The sequence below is a fragment of the Scyliorhinus canicula genome, chromosome 15 (genome assembly GCF_902713615.1).
Source record: "Scyliorhinus canicula chromosome 15, sScyCan1.1, whole genome shotgun sequence".
Taxonomy (NCBI): domain Eukaryota; kingdom Metazoa; phylum Chordata; class Chondrichthyes; order Carcharhiniformes; family Scyliorhinidae; genus Scyliorhinus; species Scyliorhinus canicula.
Window position 1 is genome coordinate 7458037 of NC_052160.1, and position 24697 is coordinate 7482733.

The window sequence follows — 24697 nt, forward strand, 5'->3', positions numbered from 1 at the left end:
GTATGATGGGGATAGAATTTACAAGTCTTTTTTTTAAGAGCATAAATTGCAGGAGACCCAAGGTTTCTTCGCCTGAATTAAAAGTATTAACTTTCGCCTTCACCACGTTAATAACAAAAACGTCCGGGTTCCCCAGCATCGCATTTTTGGGGGTACCCAATGGTGCGCTGGGGAACTCCTCTAGGAAGTTCCCACGTAAGGGTTTGCCTGGAAATTGCCCAGATGTGCTGACTTACATTGTACAGCTGCACTGCGCTGGGAACTATCTGACAGAAGCGAATTTAGAAGAATGAGGGGGTATCTGATAGAAACATATGAAATTATGAAGGGAATAGTTTTATTTTTAATAAACATTTTATTGAGGTATTTCTTTGGCATTGTAACAACAACAAAATCAACAATGTACATAATGAGGAAAATATTAACATAGTGCAAATACCGCCTCGCACTCCCTCAGGTCCTACCATTGTTTACCCCCGTAATCTATGCTAATCTAAACCCCCCCCCCCCCCTTCTGCTGACGATTAGTTCTCTGTGAGGAAGTTGTTGAATGATTGCCATCTCCGGGCGAACCCTAACAGAGACCCTCTCAAGGCGAACTTAATTTTCTCCAGGCAGAGGAAGTCTGCCATGTCTGAAAACCAGGTCTCCGATTTCGGGGGCTTTAAGTCCCTCCAAGCCAGCAATATGTGCCTCCGGGCTACCAGGGAAGCAAAGGCCAGAACATCCGCCTCTCTCTCCTCCTGGATTCCCGGGTCCTGCAATACCCCAAAAATCGCCACCTCCGGACTCATTGCCACCCTCGTATTTAATACTGTGGACATGGAGTCGGCAAACCCCTGCCAAAATCACCTCCGTTTTGGATATGCCCAGAACATGTGGACATGGTTCGCTGCCTCTCCCCCCCCCCCCCCCCACCCCCCCCCCACCCCTCCGCACACCTATCCTCCACCCCAAAGAATCTGCTCGTCCGGGCCACTGTCATATCAGCCCGGTGAACAACCTTAAATTGGATCAGGTTGAGCCTGGCACATGTTGCGGATGAAGGGTATAGTTAAGCAGGGAGGTTGTTTCCACCGATGGGTGAAACTAGAACCAGGGGGCATAGCCTCAAAATAAGTGGGAGCATATTTAGGACGGAGTTGAGGAAGAATCAAAGGATCGTAAATCTATGGAATTCCCTGCCCAGTGAAGCAGTTGAGATTACCTCGTTGGATGTTTTTAAGGCAAAGGTAGATTTGTGAATAGTAAAGGAATTAAGGGTTACGGTGAGCGGGCGGGTAAATGGAGCTAAGTCCACAAAAAGATCAACCATGATCTTATTGGATGGCAAAGCAGGCTCGAGGGGCCAGATGGCTAACTCCTGCTCCTAGTTCTTATGTTTATATATCTAAATTGTTAAATTCGGCTACTTCTGTCAGTTTTGCACTGATATTTACTCTGAAAGAATGTAAAGAATCTTCTGTTTAAACCCTGTTTGTTCCCTGTTTTCCCGTTATTTATTTTATTTTGCTATTACAATTTTGATCCATGGACGATTAATTGACCTGTGACTTTAAGTTTGACATTGCCTTTAATTCAAGCAGGAGTGATCAGTGATGATTCAATTTGGCTGGCGGCCAATGAACTGGCTCGGAACGCTGGGCTTCGCTGGTAACCCGTTGCGATTGGTTCTGATTTCTCTGGAATGTTTCTCAGTGTGATGAGGCTGGGTTTTTAGTTTCACTTTTGGTTCTAAAGCTGGAAGGATCGGCTCTGTGTATCTCTCTGTGTGATATAAACCTCTCAAAAATCCAGCGTAAGCAACTCTTCTCTTTCCCCAGTAAGGCTGAATGTCATTTTAGTGACCTCCCGATCGGCCTGAACCCCTTCGGCCTGACCTGGCAACCCCCTCCCTGTGCAACGCGAACTGACCTCCCACTCCTGTACTGAGCCCCCTCCCGGACTGAAACCCCTCCCAGTCTGATCCCCCCACTTCCTCCCCGACCGCTGAACCCCCTGCCGGACTGACCCCCCCCCCCACCCGTATGGTCCTACCCGACCCTGCCCCCCCATTCCCGAAACCTTTCTAACTTACCTGCTCCCTGTAAATTGTCCCTTTAAGCCTCCCCTTCACAGCAGCTAGCGCTGTACATAAGGGGGAGGCACTTACCTCTCTGCATCCCAGTTTCTCCACCGCGATGCAGCGCGTTCCACTGTCTCACCCAGCCTAAGCGAGGAAGGTCGGGCGAGACGAGGGCTCTGGGATCCCGGCATGGGTAAGTCTGGCGAGAGTGGCAATGCGCCGGAGATTGCCACTCTGAGCAGGCCAATCACCTCGAGTGCCAATTTCAATTTTTATTGATTTAGAAATGAACCCAATATTCTCGTCACATTAAAACAGAAAGTGCTGGGAAACCCCAGCCGGCCTGGCCGCGTCTGTGGAGATAGAAACAGAGAACAGGCCGAATTCTCCGTCCCCGGCAGTGGGGTTTTCCACAGCGGAGGCCTCTGTCCGTCAGCTGCCTGCGGGATCCTCCTTACATCCTGTTCCCACGCTGCCGCCGTTCGGAAACCCGTGGCGGGGGCTGACTTCGACGGGACCAGAAGGTCCCACTAGCAAGGAGGGATGGAGAATTCCGCCCAATGTTTGAAGTCCAATGTGACGTCTTCAGTTCCGAAGACGAATCATATTGGATTTGAAACGTTAACTATTTCTCCCTCCACATAAGCTACCGGACCTGCTGATTTTCCAGCATTTTCTGTTTGTATTTCAGATTCACTTTAACCTATTCACATTGTCACTCTTTCCCCCTCTTACATCCTTTTTATCTTTCCTCTATACATTTTATATTCAGCTTGCTTCTCCACAGTTTTATGGACCTTACAACTGTCAAGGCTGCTTTTCCTGTTCATTTTTACCTCTGTATACTTAGTCATCTAACTTTGCAAGCTCAGTCTGGACCCCTTATATGAATGTGCCGACTTCATACCCTGTCCAATTGCCTCTTTGAAGCTGTTAATTAGTGTTTTGCCAATCAATTTTTGATTCCGATCCCTTTTCAAGTCACTGTAGTTGGGCTTCCTCTTGTTAACTATATTTACGCCTTATCCTAGTCCTTTTCCCTGAATGTTCTAAACCTCATCATGTTACGATCACTGTTCCTCAATTTCTCTGCCACTGAAAAATACTCTATTTTCCGAGCTAGATCTAGTGCTGCTTCTTTATTGGGCTGTCTGTGCACTATTCTTGTCCACATTTCAGGAGGGGGACTGTCACTATCCCAGTCCACATTAGGATAATTGATGTCCAACAGCGAGAGTTCAATTCCCGTACCGGCTGAATTTATTCATGAAGGCCCCGCCTTCTCAACCTCGCCCCACGCCTGAGGTGTGGTGACCCTGAAGTTAAATCACCGCCAGTCAGCTCTCAAAAGGGGAGAGCAGTCTTTTGGGACTGTGGCGACATTTTGTATTTTAGTCTTTCTGTAATTGGCCTGAAGATTGCTCCTCTGTTTCAGTCCCAGGGTGTCGCATGCATCCAGTAACCTAACAGTTACCCTATTCCCCCTTTATTCAAAGCAAGTAAACTCTTGTTGTTGTCCCTCAACTTTCCTCATTCCTCACCAGTGCTTAATACCATTTTCTGATCAATAACTTGTAGCCAGAAAGATTAAGTTCTCAATCCTCGCCCTCATTGAATCGGGTGTCTGTATTGTCTTTATATTATAGTCCCATGTAGTGACTTGTGCTGGTATCTCACGTGCTGCACATTTATATACATATAAATGTATCTGTCTGCTTCTTTTCACAGACTTCATACAATCTAAAGTGCAGAAGGAGGCCATTCGGCCCATTGAGTCTACACCAGCCCCTGAAAGAGCACCCTACCTAAGCCCATACCTCCACCCTATCTGCGTAACCCAGCAAACACACCTAACATTTTGGACACTACAGAGCAATTTAACATGGCCAATCCACCAAGCCCACACATCTTTGGATAGTAGGAGGAAACCGGATCACCTGGAGGAAACCCACGCAGATACGGGGAGAACGTGCAAACTCCACACAGATTGTAACCCAAGCCGGGAATCGAACCTGGGACCCTGGCGCTGTGAAGGAACAGTGCTTTGCTTTTCTTCTGTTCCAAAAGTTTTCCATTTCTATTGGAGTGTGAGACCTGGACCAACAGCTGATCTGGATCTGTCCTCTACACAGACGCTGACTGAGCTGCTATGTATTTCCAACATTCTCTGTTTCTGTTTCATTTTTTGCTTCTATGGTGCAGAATTTGCTGGAGGAATGGGATCCTGAGGCAGGGACGGCAAGCCTGACCCTTTCTCCTCGCTCTTCATCTCAACAAATCTCCTGGGAGTTTTATCGACTTCCTTAACCAGTAAGGTTTGGGCAGAAGCCAAGCAGAAATGGAGAGGAAAATAGAGTGAAACAGAGTCAAATCAGTCATAAGAAGCGAAATAGGAAAAAAAGGAAAAAACTGGGTGTCATGTTTGGGAGGTATTAGGATCTTGGGTCCAGAAATGGGGTCTAAGACATAGCAGACGATTTAAGGGTTAAACAGGTTGTGGGAAAAGACTGATAGCAGCAGATTCTGAAGGATACGTTCACAGCCTGAGCTGCCTTGTCCCATTCAGACTTAACCTCGTTAATGGGAATACCACGATGTCCCAGTTCAGCCAGGACGATCCACTCAAGATCCATTGTCATTCAGGACAACATTGTTTGGCCAGCCAGTAGCCCATCACAGAGTCTGATGACCTATGTGTCCATCAATGGAAGGTTAGTTGCATACGAGTGGCATAGCTCTGTTCTTTCGTAGAAACAGGAGTGGGAAATCAGACAGCCAAGTTAACGATAATGGATTCAAGTCTGACCACGTCAGGGGAGAATCTTTGTTTTAAGTTGTGGGAAGAGCTAAGAGAGAGAGAGAAAGAATGCTGTCCTGAACAGTTACAGGCTGAAAGCTGTGGAAATCGACCAGAGAGGTCATGAAAGTTGCCACCGAGGCAGGCTTTGGAAAAAGGGATTGGAACAAATGTCCCTAACAGAAGAAAGATTGCTTTGCAGGTGCAACTATTGCCTTAGCCTGTCTGTGTAAGCACCTTGAGAGCGGCATGGTTATGTAAAGTGATGTTTAATAGGAACTAGTGTGTTAAGGTTTAGAAATTGCATGTAATCTGTTAGTTTTAGAACTGAAGTAAAAGTTTAAATATTGTTTTCTTTTCTTTTGTTGTAATAAAGTTTGTTTAGAAAATAACCAAGCCCTGTTTCTTATATTATCACTCCTGGAATGAATCGCTCTTTCACACCGCATAAAAACATTAAAATGTTATGACGTCTGATCCAGTCTCTTAGCCACTGTTCAGAGCTGACCAGACGTCCGTAACATGGTTAAGAAAGAACATTAAAAGGGATAATACAAAGTAAGAAAAAAAAATTCGAAAATCTCCAACAATAATTTACTGCCTGTATGAAAAGCGTCACACTTTCATTTGTTCCCTTTCTGGGCTGAGAGGCTGAGTGGCATTACATAAACATCCGTCTGGTCATTAACAAGATCAAATTCAGTACTAGCCTTAACTTTATGCCACGTGTTTAACTGGCAATTAACAGGCAAGCTGCCATGAGTGTCATGGCGGATCAGCACAAATCCTGACATTGACCATTCGCAATCCGCGGGGTATCGCTTCACTTGCTCTGTTACTGGACAATTTACACATTAATAATGGCATGCTCATAAACTTGCCATTATTGTAGCAGTAAATTCTGGCCTATTGGATTGGGTGGGGTGTAAGGATAACGTGCTGTTCGTAGCAACCCCACTTGCTAATTTGCTAAGACACCAGAGAAAGGCCCAAATCAAAGCAGCCTCAGGTCACGTGATGCGGGAGTGGCTCCGTTTTGGCGAGCAATGGCTCTGCTCATCTTTTAACCCTCTATTTTACCCTAGTGCCCGCTTCATGATGGCATTTTTTGGAGGATATGTATTGCACCATGTCCCTGCTTGATCCTGATTGGAATTTTGCAGTGAGGAGCTGAGTTAAGTCGGAGAATCCTCCTTTGACTGTGGCGGTTGGAGTTGGCTGGGGTGCGGCCCAGCGTAGTTGCTGGTGAGTGGGCATTCGCCTCGACAGTGCTGGGCGATGCCGTCTTTGGGAATGTTGTTCTGGATGAGGATCCTAGCTCTGTGGTGCAGGTCTTTGGTGCTCACTTTGAGGAATTGTGAGGTACTGTTGGGAAAAATGGCGGAGGGGCAGGAGAAAATCCTTGTATTCAACAGAGCACTTTCCCCGGTAAGGGCCCGCGTTTGATTCATTGAGATCCTGCTGCATGGTGTGTCTATCCTGACGGGTTTGGAAGGTAATAGCTGGACAAGGAATGTCCATGAGCCTGGTCCCTGGCGAGATGGGGGAGAGGGCATGGTGGCATCTGTTGGTCATTCATTGGTATCCTGTACAGATCCCGAGGAGTGTTCGATGGCTTTGGTCTTTCCAAGCGACCAAGATGGTGATATTACCAGGAAATTCTTCAATAATCCTGGAGGTTACACCCTTGTGATTATGTTGTTGATGATTTATTGTTGTCTTTTCTCCTGCACCCTTGTGCGAGGTGTGAGCATGAGAGCGAGAGTCGCCTGCAATCCTGTTCCAGCAAAAGCCATATTGAGTCAATTCTGTGAAATGTGGTTTGTGCAGTTTCACTCCATTTTTCATTATGTGCTGTAATCGTTGTGGTTATGGAAGGGAGTGCTTTGTTGGACACTCCTTATCTTGTTTATAATGAAGATAAGTGGAGTCACGGCAGGGTGATGGGTGCTCGGTGGGTGTGGAGTTGGCTGGTAGGGTTGGCAAAGTCTTCACAAAGATTGAGGATCGCCCCCCCCCCCAATGCAGAGCCAATCATATTAGGTCTAAAGCAGAAAAACCGGCACAATCTCAGCTTCCACATTAATTTGCTTCTTTGGCCACCGACGCTGTCAGACCTGCTGAGATTGTCCAGTATTTTCTATTTCAGATTCCAGCATCGGCAGTAATTTGCTGATAACCGTATATGGTTTTCAGTTTTGTTATTTTGAATTGAAGATTGTGCTTGTCTCCTTCGATGGCCCCTGGGCAGATTATGTATCCTGGGGAGGACTCCATTCCTTCTGACTTTTCCTCCAGGTCAGACGTTTTGATTTTAGCCTTTTTTCTTTCGAGTTAGTAAAATAGGAGGAGTGGAGTGGCGGCGGGCACCAAGGTGGGTTTGGTCAATCCTTGACGGACTTGTTGAAGAGAAAAACTGTTTGCCATGCCTCGACCTTGCTGGAACTGTTACCTCACGTGAGGGTAGGCTTGATGGGGCAGTTAGGCACCCTCCTCTAAGTGGTCGTACATGGTGCTTTTCTGAGTGTCCTCCTCGTTGTGGATGGGGTTTCGATGTAGAAGCATTGTTTGTATCTCTGAGGCAGCGTTGTCATTTCCTTTAATATCCTTCTTGTGGTGGTGGGCAGTGAGGGGAAGTAGCCAATATTCCTGGGTCAACTCGGCATTCCTCCCTTCGGAGGTTTTGCTTTTTCTTTTCATTTGGGGTGAGCAGTGCGCTGTTTTAATCCCCCCCCCCCCACCCCCCACCCCCCCCCCCTCTCCCAGGGCAGGGCGCCCAGTTGTTGGGTGCTTTGCAGATTCTCCTACTCTGAGGTGATGCAGTCTCCCTGGCTGAGGCCAGCATGATCCTTGTTTGTTTTGAGTGTAAATGGGGTGGCACACTGCCCACCCAAATGTGGTTGGTGAGTTGCAGGATCAGCTGGGGTGTAGGCTTTGGGGTGTGCTGGAGGTCCTGGGACTGGGCTAGGCCAGGTCTGGTGCTGTGGTTGCCCCCTCCCCCGGAGCTTGGGATGCCCTTCTCGAAGACACCTCTCGGGGACACCCTGAGAGGCTAGGATTTGCTTCTGCGCACGGGGTCTGGGGTCGCTACCCTGCTGCCCCTCCCTGAGGGTCGGAATGGTTTCCTGTTGAATGAGCAGCTTGTTTTCTTCTCCATTAATGGGTGATGGGCGGCGCCGGGAAATACGGACCGATGGTTAGGTCCTGATTCTTTGTTATCCTGTGATCCACTCCCGGAAAGTCTAGTTCGCCTTCCTTTTTGTTTATCTTGGTAAGGTGTTGACAACACGGATGATAATCCGAACATGTTGCTGCTGGTCGTCTGTGAGTAAATGTGTGGAATGATGTTGGTTCTGTACTGGGTCGGAGACTGGGGTTATGTTGTGTTGTGTGATATTGTGTAACAACCTTTTAGAACTGGGATTCAGTTAACTGCGAGTAGTTTCAGTGTTGATTCCTTTTTTTTTAAAACGGTGCGAATAAAGAATCCGTAATTGGTTCCTGCATCAGTCACTTTTTTGGGCCCTGGGGTGTTTCTCGTCGGTTTAGCCCATACTTCTAATTTTTTTCGCACTGGGGAGCTGAACTGAGAGGTCAGGCCGCCATTTTGAAAGGATGGCCCGATCGCTAAGTGAGCTTGTGACCCCCCCCCCCCCCACCCATGGGCAATCTGACCCCCCACACATATATAGACACTACCACCCCTCCCAAGTCAGGAAACCCCAATATGAGGTCCCTGGGGGTCCCCCCTCTTCAGAGCCCCCCAAGCCCTCTTACATCACCTCCCTTCCAGGACCCCCAACCATCACCCTTCCAACCTCCCAGAGGCCCCTACTTAGCTGTCTGCACTCCCCCACTCTTCAAACCTCCCCTCCACCCTCATTTTAAAGGCAAGGCCCCCCCGCGGGCCCTGATCCTTGGCACTGCCACCCTGGCACCCAGGCAGTGCTCCTGCTGGCCTGACAGTGCCATCTGGGCACCTTGGCAGTGTCAGGCTGGCAGCGCCAAGGTGCCCGTGTTCCAGGGGGGAGGGCCAGGGTGCCACCCTGCACTTACCCTGACCACCCAGGGGTCCCCGATGGCCCGGGTGATCCCCTGGGCGCTGTGCCGCCATGGACCGGCACTGATCGGCACTCGGGTGCAGCCTCCCTGTGGAGGCCAGAGAGTCGAAGGAGGCCGGTGGATCTCACGCAGGTAGGTCGTAAGTAGGTTTACGACCTAATCCCGGGAGCGCCGTTTGGTCATGCCCATTTGGGGTGGAGTTCCCACTCCGATGTCTTGCGGGACTTCAGAGAATTCCTCGATGTGCAGAGGCTGTTGGGATGCTCGCTGGGAGCTTGTCCCGGCATTCGCCGGCCACGTTGCTCAAGGGAGAGCACAATGCAGCCAGAGAATTGCGCCCAATATCACAATCACAAGGCAAACTCACACATTGTTAAGAAACATGAACATTCGCCTTGGGAATTGGAAATGACAGTTCCCAGCAGACCTAGGGCCTTCTGCAGTTGCGCTGGCCTGTAGTTGGCCACACAAGCGCAGTTAGTGTTCTTTCCTTTCTTCAGGTTGGACACCAACCCTGCGCGCCCACGCAGAAGAAAAGAAGCAAAGAAATAAAACTATAGGTCAGGTGACCCAAACTGGAGTGCCAATCTGGAGGAAGGTGTTCTCGGGAGCAGGGCATGGAGTGATAGGCAGGAAGAAGGCCCCAAATCAGGGAATGGGACAGGATGATATCCCAAAAGAAAGTCCCAGGTAGGGAAAAAGGCTGGATTAGAAAGAGGTCCCTTCAGTAAGCTAAAAGTAAGGAGTGAAAAGATAGGCTCCAAATGAAAGACATAGCTGCAGGAAGCAGCTTGATGCAACTTGGGCTTGAGAGAAGCCCAGCAGGTCCGAGAAGGTAGACTACGGTTAGCGACTCTATGCTGTGGACCATCAGGAGAAAGGTTCCCTTCGAGGCAGTGGTTGGCATGGCTGAAGATCTGAAAATGTGCTCCCCAGTTGAAGCTTGAGGGTTCTTGCAGATCGAGAGGAAAGGAGTCTCAGAAAGCAATATTAAAACCCTGGAGGTGGATCCTTGTTGAAGGTGTCTGAGTGGGATGTTTGGCATGTTCCTCAAATGTGGAGATTGGAAGCTTCAGAAAGACCGGTTGGCATATGGTATGATTAGTGCCAGGGTGGGTTGTTAAAAGATCCATGGAATCCGATCTGGTCGTACCTGTCATTTACTTTGGAGTGTGGTGCTCCTGACCACAATTCATCGACTAATTCACATGTAATACCTATCCTGAATATTAAAGTATAAGATGGATACGGTAAATAGTTTTATCTTACCTAATTTGAATGGGCCTGTGAGGTTATAGCTGGGGTGAATAAATAGTGAATATTCTTGTGTTTGTATTGGGATCTTTCCAATCTTTCTATCTGGTGTAACATAGTTCATTTTTCTGGTTTAATAAATATTTTATTCTTTGTGTTAAAAGTTCACCAGCAGACTCCTGTGAATTTGTGCAGTAACTTTCCTCCATGGTTTCAACATAAAGAAAATTCAAGTTTGGATCTATCAAGCCAGGTGCCACTCCAGGATCTGGCTTGTCCAGTGTCAACATCAACTGGGATCAGAACAACATCAGAGAGAATGCCATTGGATTAACCAGATCTGATGCCATACTAGAATAATACACATTGGGCGTTAAACCCATATTCTGGCATGGTAGCACAGTGGTTAGCACAGTTGCTTCACAGCACCAGGGTCCCAGGTTCGATTCCCAGCTTGGGTGTCTGTGCGGAGTCTGCACATTCTCCCTGTGTCTGCGTGGGTTCCTCCGGGTGCTCCGGTTTCCTCCAAGTGCCGAAAGACGTGCTGTTAGGTAATTTGGTCATTCTGAATTCTCCCTCTGTGTACCCGAACAGGTGCCGGAGTGTGGCGGCTCGAGGCTTTTCACAGTAACTTCATTGCAATGTTAATGTAAGCCTACTTGGGCTCCTAATTTCACATCACTACAAAGTACATCCCTCGTGTGCCAGGTTTAAAATTAATTACTTTATTTCTCTCATTTTCAATGTTCTTCTTAAGTCCTTGTCTGTAGAAAATAAACCACCAGTCATTTCAAGCAACATAGATAAAGTAATCAGAAATGGATCTATAGACTGCGTTGTCAGTAAACTCACTTGTGAAGATGCAAAGTCTAGTTTCTCTAGACCAACAAGGTAGCGGTTTCTCATCAGATCAACTTCATGCCTCTTTTTATTAAGCAGAACTTTGAAGGTTAGGATTAATTCCAGGTAGGAAGTAGGCGTCACATAGTTATGTCTCCGCAATGTCGCAAAATATTTAGTTGAAAGATTTCTTGCACTCTCTTGGAAGTATTTACACAACCAAACAACTCTGCAAAAAACATGGACATCCTCAAGATTCATATTGCTATGTATTTTTCTGTGTTTCACATCAAACGATTGGTAAAGTATTTTAAACACCAATTTTAAAAGTGATTATTATATTGCCACATGGTTAATTAATCAATGTTCAGAATTTTAAACATACCTCTGAATTAGCCTTTGCATTACTTTTGACGAAATGGCACACTTTAAAAATTTACAATGATCAAGCAATAGAAAATCGTGCAAGACCTTTATCTGTTAACTGTGGGTTAAACCATTGCAAAAGTATGGAGTATTGTAAATGATCTCAGAAGTATAACCTACAGAATCAACTGGAGAACTTTAGATAGGGAAGTCAATTTTTTTGCATGTAAACTAATTGTGTGCAAAACGCCAGCGATTGGCGAGATATTTAAATGACTGCACAATGGGAGGTGCCATCCACATTGCGGTTTTCCACACACAGAGTTCTTTTTAAAAGCTGGAGCCTGACTATAACTTTTGCCAGCAGAACTTTATTATCAACCATGCAATACTTCCATTTATAAAGTGACCAGAGCATGCTCGTAGCTTATTTCTGTGTTACCCTGTCAGTCTTAATTGAGAATACAATGCAGAACATGGTTGACCATTACAAATCTGCCATTTCTTCATTGATGCCACACTCTTTTGTTTGCTTCCACCATCAATGAATTCTCAGCATAATTAGCCAACAGTGCATTGTTTAGCATTCACGGTTATGTAGTATAACGGCTGATTGTGAACCTGCCTCCACTTCACCGGATGAAGAAGCAGCGCTCCGGAAGCTTGTGATTTCAAATAAACCTGTTGGACTTCAACCTGGTGTTGTGAGACTTCTTATTGTAATCAAAATGGCATTGTGGGTAATATGGATGTGTGTTGCTGCAATGTCGCTGACTTACTCTTTCCTGACTTCATATTCCAATTCTACATCTTCCAAAAATTTGTGCGCCACCATCTCTAAAGCATCACTTGGCCAAACTTTGAACCAATCAATTGTGCAACAATTTATAAGCGATGGGAACATTCGCAAACGATTCCGAAAGGCATCTCCAATTGGACTCAAGACTGTAAAAATAAAATTTCCTATAAGGCATTTCAGAAAAAGCATGGCAAAAACTACAATTGATGGACTGCAATCTTATGTTGAGAAAATGATTTACTTTGAATCTGAATACTGATTTCCGCCCCCCCTCCCCCACCCCCCCACTTGTGACACAATCAGGTAACGTGAGTAACCCAGAGAGATCCCAGTCTAATGTTCCGGGGATCTGGGTTCAAATCACACCAACGCAGCTGGTAGAACCTAAATTCAATTATTTAAATAAAATCTGGAATGTAACGACCTGGTCTTGGTGATGGGGACCGTGACAACTATCGTTGATGGTTCACTATTGCCCTGGAGGGAAGGAAATCTGCCACCCTTACCTGGTCTGGCCTCCATGTGACTCCAGACCCACTTTGAGAATATGGTTGACTCATAACTGCCCTCTAAAATGGTCTCGCAAGTTCAAGAGCAATTGGGAATGGGCAACAAATGCTGGCAAAAGGGTAGAGAGAAAAGATTCTCAGGGACACTTTGGGTGTAGTTTTCCCACTGCGTTGCGCCCGGCACTGACTCCGTTGCGTTGGGAGCTCCGCAGAGGCCAGGCGCAAAACCATGCGCGAGTCACCTGACCCACGGCATCCAGTGTGGTATGGATCACGCTTTCGCGCGCGGCCGCATTCCCCCGGCTCCTGGGAGTCACTGGCCGCTCCACCGACGCCTCACCCGGGCTCCGATTACTATTGGCCTCCACAAGTGGAGACGAGGCCCCTGGGTGGCTGGGGACAGGCACTGACCTGGCACCCAGGCACCCCGACTGACCACGTGTCCGAAGATCTGGAGTGAAGACCAGGCTCTGTTTCTGGGCAGAAACATGCCGGGTTTCAGTCAGACTCTGACGCTTTGCCATTTATTAGGAATATTTCATCCAATGTTTTGAGTCCAAAATGTCTCCTCTTCAGAATTGTTCTGGAAATCCCCCCCCCCCCCCCCCCCCCCCCCCCAACCAATCAATGGTAGGGTCACACCCAGCACAACATGCAAGCAGACCCAACCCCCCCATCGGGGGCCGCTGCCAGATTGGCGCTGCTAGGGGTCTGTGCCAGGGCAGTGCCCAGCCATGCACCTCACCACGCCGGGGCTATACTCACCTCCAAGCCCTCGCTAGGCACAAACCTGATTACGTCGCGATGGGGTTGGGGGGGGGGGGGTTGGGGGAACAGATCTCAAACTGAGATCTCGCTGCTGCAAATCCCGTCATGGTCCTCATGCGCCCTTGCTGATCGAGCCCAGAAACGTTCACCCATTAACTCTGCTTCTCTTTCTCCATTGATGCTGCCGGCCTTGCGGAGTTTTCCCAGCACCTTCCGATTTTATTAAGAGTTTTAAACTCATTCATCAAATAGATGAGCAGCCCAACACAAATATATATCTGTCCTTATTTAGCCAATTTTCTCAAATAATGATCCTTGGTCAAATTAATTTGGTGGCACTTTTTTGCCCCTGGTGCCTGGGTTAATGGAAGATTGTCTGTCATAACAAAAGAAAGATTGAAATAGTTTGTTACCAATCATAAAGCAGATTGATCATTCCAATAAACAGCTCTTGGTAAATTGCCTTAGGTTATAATCATAGAATTTACAGTGCAGAAGGAGGCCATTCAGCCCATCAAGTCTGCACCGGCCCTTGCAAAGAGCACCCTAGTTAAGCTCACGCCTCCACCCCATCCCCGTAACCCCGTAACCCAATCTAACCTTTTTGGACACTAAGGGCAATTTAGCATGGCCAATCCACCTAACCGGCATATCTTCGGACTCTGGGAGAAAACTGGAGCACCTGGAGGAAACCCACGCAGACACGGGGAGAACGTGCAGACTCCGCACAGACAGTGACCCAAGCCAGGAATCGAACCTGGGACCCTGGAGCTGAGAAGCAACTGTGCTAACCACTGTGCTGCCTGTTGATCTGAACTGGATTCAAATTGAATCTGGATCCATTCTTGGGATACTGGCAGTTTTAATTGGAACTAAACTATTAATTTATACCATATTCTTTATTATAATTGAGTGAACATTAAGTACAGGCTAAACTGGGAACGATAGAGCTGAATGGAGAGAAAGAAAGACTTAGCTGATCCCAGGATGTCTCAACGTGCTTTACAACCAATTAACGACTTATTGAAGTGTAGTCACTGTTATAAATGTATGAATGAGATCTTACCCAATACAATGTGCAGATTAGCTTTTACTTTTTCAATAAAGTAGTTGTACAGTGCCAGTGGGGTGGCTTCAATTCTCTTTCCATCGGTCCTGGCCACACCTTGCATCTTTTCGAGGAGTTCAGCTTTCTCGTCTGCTGGGAAGATATTGGGCACATCCCCTGTGTTCAGTAACATGTTGATATCTTCCACAAACGACTCGTCTTTAATTTGGCTATCACTAAACATAAAGACAGTTTGTTTGCTTTCAACTCCAGTTTTGATCATTATCTTTTTCAAGTCATCCCTCCATTCAGACTTGCCGTAGTTCTTTGTGATCTCGATTTGGAAGAGGCTATATTCATTCATGAAGGTCGACAGTTTGGTCGCACTCTGCCTGCCGCTTCCACCGACACCAACCAGGAGTAAGTGGCCATTGTCTTGTTTTAGAACTCGGCATATTCTGGAGAGGTGTTCTATCGCAAACCGGAACATAACCAGGGCCATCGGAGTTCTGCTCACGTTGTTGTACTCCGACAGGTAGTATTCCATGACCGATGTAAGTTGCTTTAAGTCTACAATCTCATCGTAAGCCTTTACGTTAGTATCTGGCTTTAGATAATCTCCGAAAAACAGACTGCGAATATTGTCATCGGTAACTTTCCCCGATGGAGTCAAATGGCTCAAAAGCTAGACAACATGGATAGAAACAGATGGCATTAGGTCTGGTTGTGTGTATTTCATTTACCTCAAAAAAACTTAGCATATTTCCGCAGTACCGTTATAAGACAAAGAGAAAGAAAAAAACATAATTTGCCCTTGAACTAATTGGCCTTCCAGGCCATATTAGAGGGCATTGAAAAGTTAACCACATTGCTGCTCTGCCATTTAGTATGATCATGGCTGACACTTCAATGCCTTTTACACCACTATCCCCAATAGGTCTATAAAATAACGAGGGACATAGATAAGATAGATAGTCAACATCTTTTCCCAAAGTTAGAGGAGTCTAGAGCTAGTGGGCATAGGTTAAAGGTGAGAGGGGAGAGATAAAAAGAGACCAGAGGGGAAATTTATTCACACAGAGGGTGGTGAGCATCTGGAACGGGCTGCCAGAGGCAGTGGTGGAGGCAGGTACAATTTTTTCCTTTAAAAAACAGAGTTACATGGGCAGGGTGGGTGTAGAGGGATATGGGCCAAATGTGGGCAAGTGGGACTAGCTTAGGGATAGAAACTGGGCGGCATGGACAAGCTGGGCCGAAGGGCCTGTTTCCAAGCTGGAAACATCTATGGCTCTATGAACCATTGTTTAATTTCAAGGGTAAACTTTAAATAATAATACAATCATTCATACATTGGTCAAATAATTTCATATAGCAATTGTCACTGAAGAAAGTTGGATAAATTCGGAGGAAATGGCAATCTTCTCCTGCTGTGCCAGTTACTTTATTTTCCTTCACTGGCACCTTAATTATAATCATCCCTGGGTGGATCGTCACTTTGGCATGGCGGAGAGGTTTGTGCGCTGTGTTAATTCCTTCAACAATACCATTGGGAACGCCTTGCTCCTTCAAGGTTAGTGGGAGCTGCCAAGCAAAGTACAAAATGTCCTCAGCAGCAGAATAGGCGAAGGAAAACCCTGCGTGTCACTGACTGCGGATCCCAGAAGTGGTCCCAATCATCACCGTTGCAATCTGACCCCCAACACGTCAAACATTGTGTGGACAATGACGGCACTCCAAGGTTCCCACGTTAAACCAAGTCATGCATAGCCTTCAATTAGCTTTTGCTAACGCCTGTGGTGATGGAGAATTGGTGTCCGGGACGTGGCGATGAACTTGGGAGCCCAAGTCAAGAATCTGCACACGCGCGACTGAAACATGAAGGTCGTTGGACTCCTGTGCTGGGATAAAGCTGTCTTTGTGCGGCAGCATCTACAACTGAACAGATACCCTCTGCTCCCCCCAAATGGGGAGGGGACTAGAAAGCACAGGAAAAATAGACTGACCCCTATCTCCTGGCAGGGAAGCCACAGCCCACATCTCCTTGGTCAAAGAAAATTTAAAATTTTGCAACTTGGAATGTTAGAACACTCGTGGAGAATCTCAAAGAAAACTGCTCAAAAAGAAGGACTTCGCTCACATCACCTGAGTTTTCAAGACTCCAAATTGACATCACTGCCCTCAAGTGAGGCCCAATTCCTTGGGGAGGGGCAACTGAGGAACAAACACCTAATATTGGAAAGGAAAGGCTGACAACGGCTGTATTGTCCAAGCACTCGATTTTGCCGACCTGAATTAGGCTCTTGCATGTTCTGTCAAAGCTCCCTAATTGTATAGCTGAAAGACTCATGACCCTTCACCTCCAGCTCAGCCACTGAGATCAATGCTCATGCTCTGCATCATCTCCAATTCACTTCTCAATTCTCTTATCCAGGATTATTCCTGGATTAAGTCACCAATCCCACGCCAGGGGCTTATAGCTCAAGGGGCACCACTCCACATCATACATGGCTCACCAGGAATCTCTTCCGCTCTGAAAGCCAGCCATTGACATGTTTGGAAGGATTTGCAAGTTGACCGTGTTGGGAACGCACCTTCCTTGGCCATCAGGTCCTGGGGTGGGACTCGAAAGTGGGACACTACCCACTGTGTCACAAGAACCACCTGGACCATCTGAAAGAGGAAACATAAGGAATCTACCTAAAATGGTGGGTGACAGTGGAACGGTAACCACAGGCTTTGTGTTTCTGTCATTGTACTGCTAGTAAAGTGTGTTCAGTCCAGCCTCATTATAACAAAACCTTCCTCCACCAGGACAAATATAAAACCATATGGGAGCATCTGTTCAAAACATTAGATCCTCCTGGATTGTGTTATTGTTTGGGTTCAAGATCTAAGTGATCTGTTTCACTCGATCCATGTGTGGCACAGTTGCCCATTCGACAGATCATAGACTTGTTTGACCGGCAATGAAGCGGCAAGGCATCGCAAGATCTGAAAGTCCCATAGGAAGGAAATTAATTTCTCTGCCCTAAAGCAGTCCTAAATAAGAGAGGAATTCCAAGTGGAGCTCACAACCAATCAGAAAAATATTCACACTTCCAACTCAATTCCGAAACAGTGGGATCAAATAAAGTCAACTGCACTGGACTGCCATCAAAAATTCCATTATGAGCTGAAGGGATAACAAATGAGCAGCAATCTGTGATGCAATCCTCTCTTCTTGCTCTTTGTTTAGTATCGCAAGTACTACCGATACAATTCTCAACATCTAAAGAACAAAACAATAAGAAGCAGTTGCAATTACCTTATCGACAGACTGTTTGAAGAAACTTGATGTGGTTTCTTTAATTATGCTGAAGAATATCTGTCTGTCGTCATCCGCAATCAGTCTGTCATAAAAAACTCGATAAACTTCGTGAATCCAGAGGCGAATCAGTTTCTCCGGCTCCTGGAAAAGGACATTATTCACAGCGTGTAATTAAAGCAATTCAATAATGAGTGTACACAAGAATCGTTCAGGGAAAAAGCTTCAGTATTGAAGAACAGTAGTACACGTGATAAGTCCTGCTGTAGAAGTACTTAACGTGTCGTGTATGTCACAGCTGTCATACTGGAAGGGTTTTGATCTTTGCAGAATAAGTGCTTGCTGGAGGACTCCTTGTAAAGCACAGAAACTAATATCGCCACAAAGCCGGAATGTTCTTATGGCATCAGATAGGCAGTTCACGTGACACTGAACCCACTGCATGCTATTCGGCGTGGCTTAGCCTCGGAGTCACAAGATTCCAGGTTCATGTAGTACTCCGAGGGCTTCTGCACATGGATAGAGGCTGACACTCCAGTATAGTGGCGAGGGAGTACAGCTGTACTGCCCAAGGTGCCAGCTTTCGGAGGAAACGTTCAACTTATCTCCAGCTATCTGCCTGCTGGGTGGATGTAAAAGATCCCATGGCATTATTTTGGGGGAAAAACAGGGGAACTACCCTCAATACATTTGGCCAATATTTCTCTCTCTTAATCAGCACCACAAAAACATATATCAATATCACAGCGTTGTTTGTGGAAGACATCCAATGGTTATGAAAAGTGCTATATAAATGCTGTATATGTTATGTAAAAGAAGCCTTTGCTGCATCTGCCAATGTAGTAAATCTTGACCGACGCTGTGCTAAATACTAGGCCTACTTGACAAAAGAAAATCCACTGTGACAATTCCCGAGGGACCTTCCAACCATTGTCCAAACAAACACATTTTAATTGAGAACAGGTTGGGATCCTCCGTTTCCCCCCCCCCCCCCCCCCCCCCCCCCCAAAAGCGTTTCAATTGAATTTACCAAGGAAGAAACACCTTCAGCATGTGACATCATACTTTCATGAGGATGGGTGTTATTTTTAAAAATATTTTCGGGGAAAATGGGGTTATTCTGTAAAGGAGCCCGTGTGTGTGCAAATGAATTAATTAAGCTAGGGAAAGGTTAATTGAGACAACTTGTCTGGGAGAGTTGAGAGATCAAAGGCGTGAAGGTGCTAAACACGTGCATGAAATGAAAAAAATGAAATGAAATAATATTTGTAATACAACGCCATGGTGAAGTGTATTTGTAATACAACGCCATGGTGAAGTGTATTTGTAATAAGACGCCATGGTGAAGTGGACTCATAAATAAATAGAATAGGTTTATGAATTTGCATTAGGAGATAGATAGAGACTTGTTTTTTCAGCTGTTAAATTTTGAAGGGGAGTAAGGGACTTTTACAACATAAAGGTTTTATCAGTGAACAAGAAAAAGTCATTACATTTTACATAACCTGAAAGGGGAGGAAATAGGGAACTATCAAAGATTTTATATTTGAAAAAAGTTGCTGAGGTGCTGAGGACAATGAAATTGGAGGTTAAAGGGGAAAAGGATATTGAAGGAAAGATGCTGTGTTTGTGTTGACTGTGTGGGGGAGACCAGCTCGGTGCTGAGAGAAGGTGTGAAATCTGAAGTAGCCATCTAGAAACTAGGGAGGTCTTTGTTTCAGAAAATTGTCTTGTTTCTGAATCTTCTTGGAATTCCACAGAGTGGAAGAAAGTCAAAGGTTGTGTGGTTTGCCTTGACTAAAGTGACAGCAGTTTTGCCTTGGGCAATATTGGGCACTAATAATAAATCTACAAGGGAGTGTTTCCAAGAAGGTGTCTACTCGTGTCTTCTGACCCAGTGTGTTCTTTTGGGAAGGTTTTACAAGACTATTTTAACTTTAATCTTGAATGCTTAAGTTTTATTTTCTTCTTATTAATTAATCCTTTAATTTTTTAAATCCTAAAAGTATTATTGGAATTCCATACTTCTGGGATCAGTAGATTTGTCCTCATTTTCAAAATACAAAAAAAAAGTTATGATCAGTAAGACATGTTTCCCTCTAGTTTGCCTTGCTCAGCAAAGTAACATTTGCTGTGGTTGTATCACTTTCTTTGTCACTTCAGCCTATAATTAAGTAGTCTTGCCCCTCAAATAGGGGTACCGCTCCATTTTAATTAGAGTCGTTGACGTTTTCTAGGACACTTTTAAATTGTAATTCTGTAAGTGGTTGGCAAACTGTATCGTGACTTTTGCTTCACATAATAGTGTCTGTATTTTGACACGACTTTCCTCAAGTCCAGTTCTAGTGTATAATGTGCACGGCATTTGAAGACTGTAGAAAGGTTTAATCACCCACCTTCAGATGCGTGTTCGGACACAACAGCACTCCTTTCATCACTCGAGAGAAATCTCGCAGATTGAATATATAATGAGATTTGGAAGGAGTCGGAAGAAAATTGTCCATTGCAGCTTTATAAACTGACATGGTAGCTTGGACCATCATCTTGCCCATTCTAAGATATAGAAGAATTTGATTTTAAATTCATGCTCCTAGCCAATATCAACAAGAACAACAACACGTTGCACAGTTAATGTCTATAATGCCTCTACGCACTTCACAGGAGTATTATGAAATAAAATTTGACACCAAGCTACGTGAGGTGATATTAGGTCAGATGACCAAAGCCTAGTCAAAGAGGTAGGTTTTAACTAGTATATTAAAGAAGGAAAAGGGAGACAGAGAAGTGTAGGGGCCCACGGCAACTGAAGGCACAGCAGGGCAGCACGGTGGCTCAGTGGGTTAGCCCTGCTGCCTCACGGCGTCGAGGTCCCAGGTTCGATCCCGGCTCTGGGTCACTGTCCGTGTGGAGTTTGTACATTCTCCCCGTGTCTGCGTGGGTTTCACCCCCACAACTCACGGTAGCATGGTGGTTAGCATCAATGCTTCACAGCTCCAGGGTCCCAGGTTCGATTCCCGGCTGGGTCACTGTCTGTGTGGAGTCTGCACGTCCTCCCCGTGTGTGCGTGGGTTTCCTCCGGGTGCTCCGGTTTCCTCCCACAGTCCAAAGATGTGCGGGTTAGGTGGATTGGCCATGCTAAATTGCCCGTAGTGTAAGGTTAATGGGGGTTGGGTTAGGTTACGGGTATACGGGTTACGTGGGTTTAAGTAGGGTGATCATGGCTCGGCACAACATCGAGGGCCGAAGGGCCTGTTCTGTGCTGTACTGTACTAAAAAAAAAAAAAAAAATGTGCAGGCTAGGTGGATTGGCCATGCTAAATTGCTGCTTAATTGGAAAAAATGAATTGTGTACTCTAAATTTATTTATTTTTAATCTGAAGGCACAGCCAACAATGATGCAACAATGAAAACCAGGGATTCTCAAGAGGCCAGGATTTGAGGAATGCAGTTACCTCAGTGAGCTATGAGGCTAAAAGAACTCAGAGATACAGAAGTGACAGAAGTCACGATAGTGACATTTAAGGGGCATCTTGACAAATACATGAATAGGATGGGAATAGAGGGTTACGGACCCGAACGTAGAGAAATACAGAACAGAACAGGCCCTTCAGCCCAGATTTTAGTTTAGACGGGCAGCATGGTCGGCACAGGCTTGGAGGGCCGAAGGGCCTATTCCTGTGCTGTACTTTTCTTTGTTCTTTGTTCTTTAGGGCAAGTCCAAGAAGGGATTCAAGAAACAAGATGAGAGTTTTAAAATCAACACATTGCTTGATCAGGAGACACTATGGGTTAACAAGCACAGGAGTGCGAGTTAAGACACTGGAAGCAGACTTTGAAATAGCTTAAGTTTGTGGATGACGGAATGTGGGAAACCAGCCAGGAATGTGTTGGGATAATCTACAGTTACCAAAGGCATTGATGAGGGCTTCAACTGCAGGTGAGTTGAGACTGAGGTGAAGTCCATGCTTCGCTGAAGAAATTGCATCTTATCCAATATTGGATATCAGTCTGACAGCACAGAAACAAGGGAGTGATTGACAATGAGTTGGGTGTCACCAGCCCACGTGTAGAAGCTGAAGAACCCACTCCCCCGGATTTGATTTTGTTTAATCAAACTTTGTTGATTCTTACCGTAGAAAGATGGATTCATATCCTTTTCCAAAATGCCAATCCGAAATTGAAGTAAAAATCTTCATCATGGTTTCATCGTCAAAGGAATCAATGGAGATTATATTCAAATGACGAGTGAATCGCCCTGTCAGGTAGAGGACAAAAGTGACTTCAAAATGTCCAGACAAATTGGGGGCTAGCAACTTGAAGTTTACTGTTTCTAATTTGGAAGTACAGTTTTGAGTTGTAATTTATTGTTAGGATCTCGAACGAGAACCCAACTACTTTCAACTTGTAAAACTGTGAGGAAATGTCGCTGCCCCACAGAAGTAATGGCACTGACCAATAGGTATCTTTTTTGGTTAAACAATCACAGAATTAACCATATTAGCCACAAAGAATTAGCTTTACAGATAACAGTTACAACAGTTAAGTAAAAGAAGAAAACTTAACTTACTTCCCAAACCTGCCACTCTCTTCCAATTAAGCAAACCAAAATATATAAAATATCACTCATGAATAAAGTTAATGCCCAGGGTTTTACTTGCTTTTCTCTGTGCAGAATCTCTGGAGAGAAGATCTTTCAGGACCAAACAAACACCTCTGTTCAGATTAGAATTCTAGACCTACCAACTCTTTAGACAGACCTGGCTCCTCCCATTAACTACATCATCTTTACCCAAATCATGAGGCATTCTTTTGTCTCTCTTTACAAGTTATCCCTTGAGTTGTTTAGTCAGCACCAAACACAATGCCCCTCATAAATGATCTACACCCCAGTGGTCCTTCAAACCAAAATAATCCATTAGCTAGCTATCTGTGGACAAGTAAATGGTTTACAAGATCTAGTAGCAGAACACTTCACCTGCAAATCAATGAATACCTTACATTTATGACACCTTAATCACAACCCTAGCAGTCATACTCTCTGTATGCATCTTAACCAGGTTTTAATAACATTACTGCAAAAACAAAATATAAAATATGACATTTTCTTATATTCATCACACCTCCCCCCTTAAAAAAATGAACCATCAATGTAGAACATAGAACATAGAACATAGAACAGTACAGGCCCTTCGGCCCTCGATGTTGCGCCGAGCAATGATCACCCTACTTAAACCCACATAACCCGTAACCCAACAATCCCCCATTAACCTTACACTACGGGCAATTTAGCATGGCCAATCCACCTAACCCGCACATCTTTGGACCGTGGGAGGAAACTGGAGCACCCGGAGGAAACCCACGCACACACAGGGAGGACGTGCAGACTCCACACAGACAGTGACCCAGCCGGGAATCGAACCTGGGACCCTGGAGCTGTGAAGCATTGATGCTAACCACCATGCTACCGTGAGGCCCATAATGTGAAAAGATAGCTTCATTTTCCAAAGTTTTTCAACTTTAAATCCTCCTTATTTCTGTTGAGAGGGTGTTTCCCATCATGGGAGAGTTCAAGACCAGAGGCCATAATCTCAGAATAAAGGGATGCCAGTTTAAGACTGAGATGAGAAGAAATTTCTTCTCTCAAATTATTGGAAGTCTTTGGAACTCCTTGCCTCAGAGAGTCCATGTGCGTACTTAAGGCTGAGGTAGATGGGTTCTTGATCAGTAAGGGAATCAAGGGTTATGGAGAAAGGGCAGAAAAGTGAGTTGCAGGGATGGGGTGGAGGTGAGGGCTTGAGTGGGTCGGTGCAGACTCGATGGGCCAGGTGGCCTCCTTCTGCACTGTATGTTCTATTAATTCAAATACAACCCCCAAGGAATACAACACTAAGTAATCCTTAATAACTTCCCAAACAACATCCAGAAGACAAAAGAAACACCTTTTAACAGAAGCACATTAGGTTTACATTCACTACTGAGAACATTTATAATTCTGAATTCACCAGATGATCAAGAGATAGTCTTTTGATGGCAGAGAGAACAGCAGTACACCTGCTTGGTCTGGCTTCAGCTCCAACACTGAAAATGAAACTAAAACACACGCTGCAGCAAACAGCCTAAAATGAAAGTAAAAAGCTGACAGACAGCCCAGCTCCACCCACTCTCTGACATCACTGCAGTAATAAACACCCGTTTCTTAAAGGTACTTTCACTACAGATACTTATATACACACCCATTTATAAACACCCATTTCTTAAAGGTACTCTCACATGAAAAACACTACAAGATACATATCTCATCATGTTCACGCATTAGTATATTACATTCCAGTCTTTCTTCCCCACTTTAAAAATTCCAGACTTCTCACATTTCAAAGTTGTGATAATAAACCATCTGCAATTAACTTTCCCCTTCCTGCTACGTGTATGATTTTCCAAGTTAAATGGTTGTAGCAATAAATTCCATCTAAACAGTCTTGCATTATGACATTCAAACTTCTCCAGAAACTTCAATGGATTAATGGTCTGTATAAACAATTGTCTCTGATGAATTGTTAGCAACATAAATGACAAAGCGTTGCTCCGCCAATACCAAACTCAACGTTTCCTTTGCAATTGACAAATACTTCTTTTGTTTAGTTTTCTGAAAAATAACCAACTGGTCTTCCTATTCCTTTGTCATCTTCTTGTAATAGTGCAACACTAATGCCCACATCACTTCCATCAACGGCACTTTAAATTGCTTGTTACAACTTGTTGTCGCCAAAACTGTTACAGTTTTCAGATTATCAAATACCTCCTGACATTCTGACATCCAATTAAATTTCGTATTCTATTTCAAAAGGTCAGTCAGCGAAGCAACCACACTGCCAGATTTTGGCACAA

The 24697-nt window shown here is 45.2% G+C and overlaps 1 protein-coding gene across 3 annotated transcripts in view; it reads right to left on the reverse strand.

The window, feature by feature from the left end:
* Nucleotides 1-24697, reverse strand: part of dnah3 (dynein axonemal heavy chain 3) — a 186555-nt gene that overhangs the window by 22589 nt on the left and 139269 nt on the right. For all 3 annotated transcript variants that reach the window (XM_038820516.1, XM_038820514.1, XM_038820515.1), the window contains 6 exons: nucleotides 21944-22067; nucleotides 20209-20365; nucleotides 17813-17956; nucleotides 14527-15193; nucleotides 12164-12329; nucleotides 11031-11247 (listed from right to left, as the gene is read on the reverse strand). In XM_038820516.1, the coding sequence (XP_038676444.1) occupies nucleotides 11031-11247; nucleotides 12164-12329; nucleotides 14527-15193; nucleotides 17813-17956; nucleotides 20209-20365; nucleotides 21944-22067 (1475 nt within the window). The remainder of the gene's footprint in view (nucleotides 1-11030; nucleotides 11248-12163; nucleotides 12330-14526; nucleotides 15194-17812; nucleotides 17957-20208; nucleotides 20366-21943; nucleotides 22068-24697) is intronic.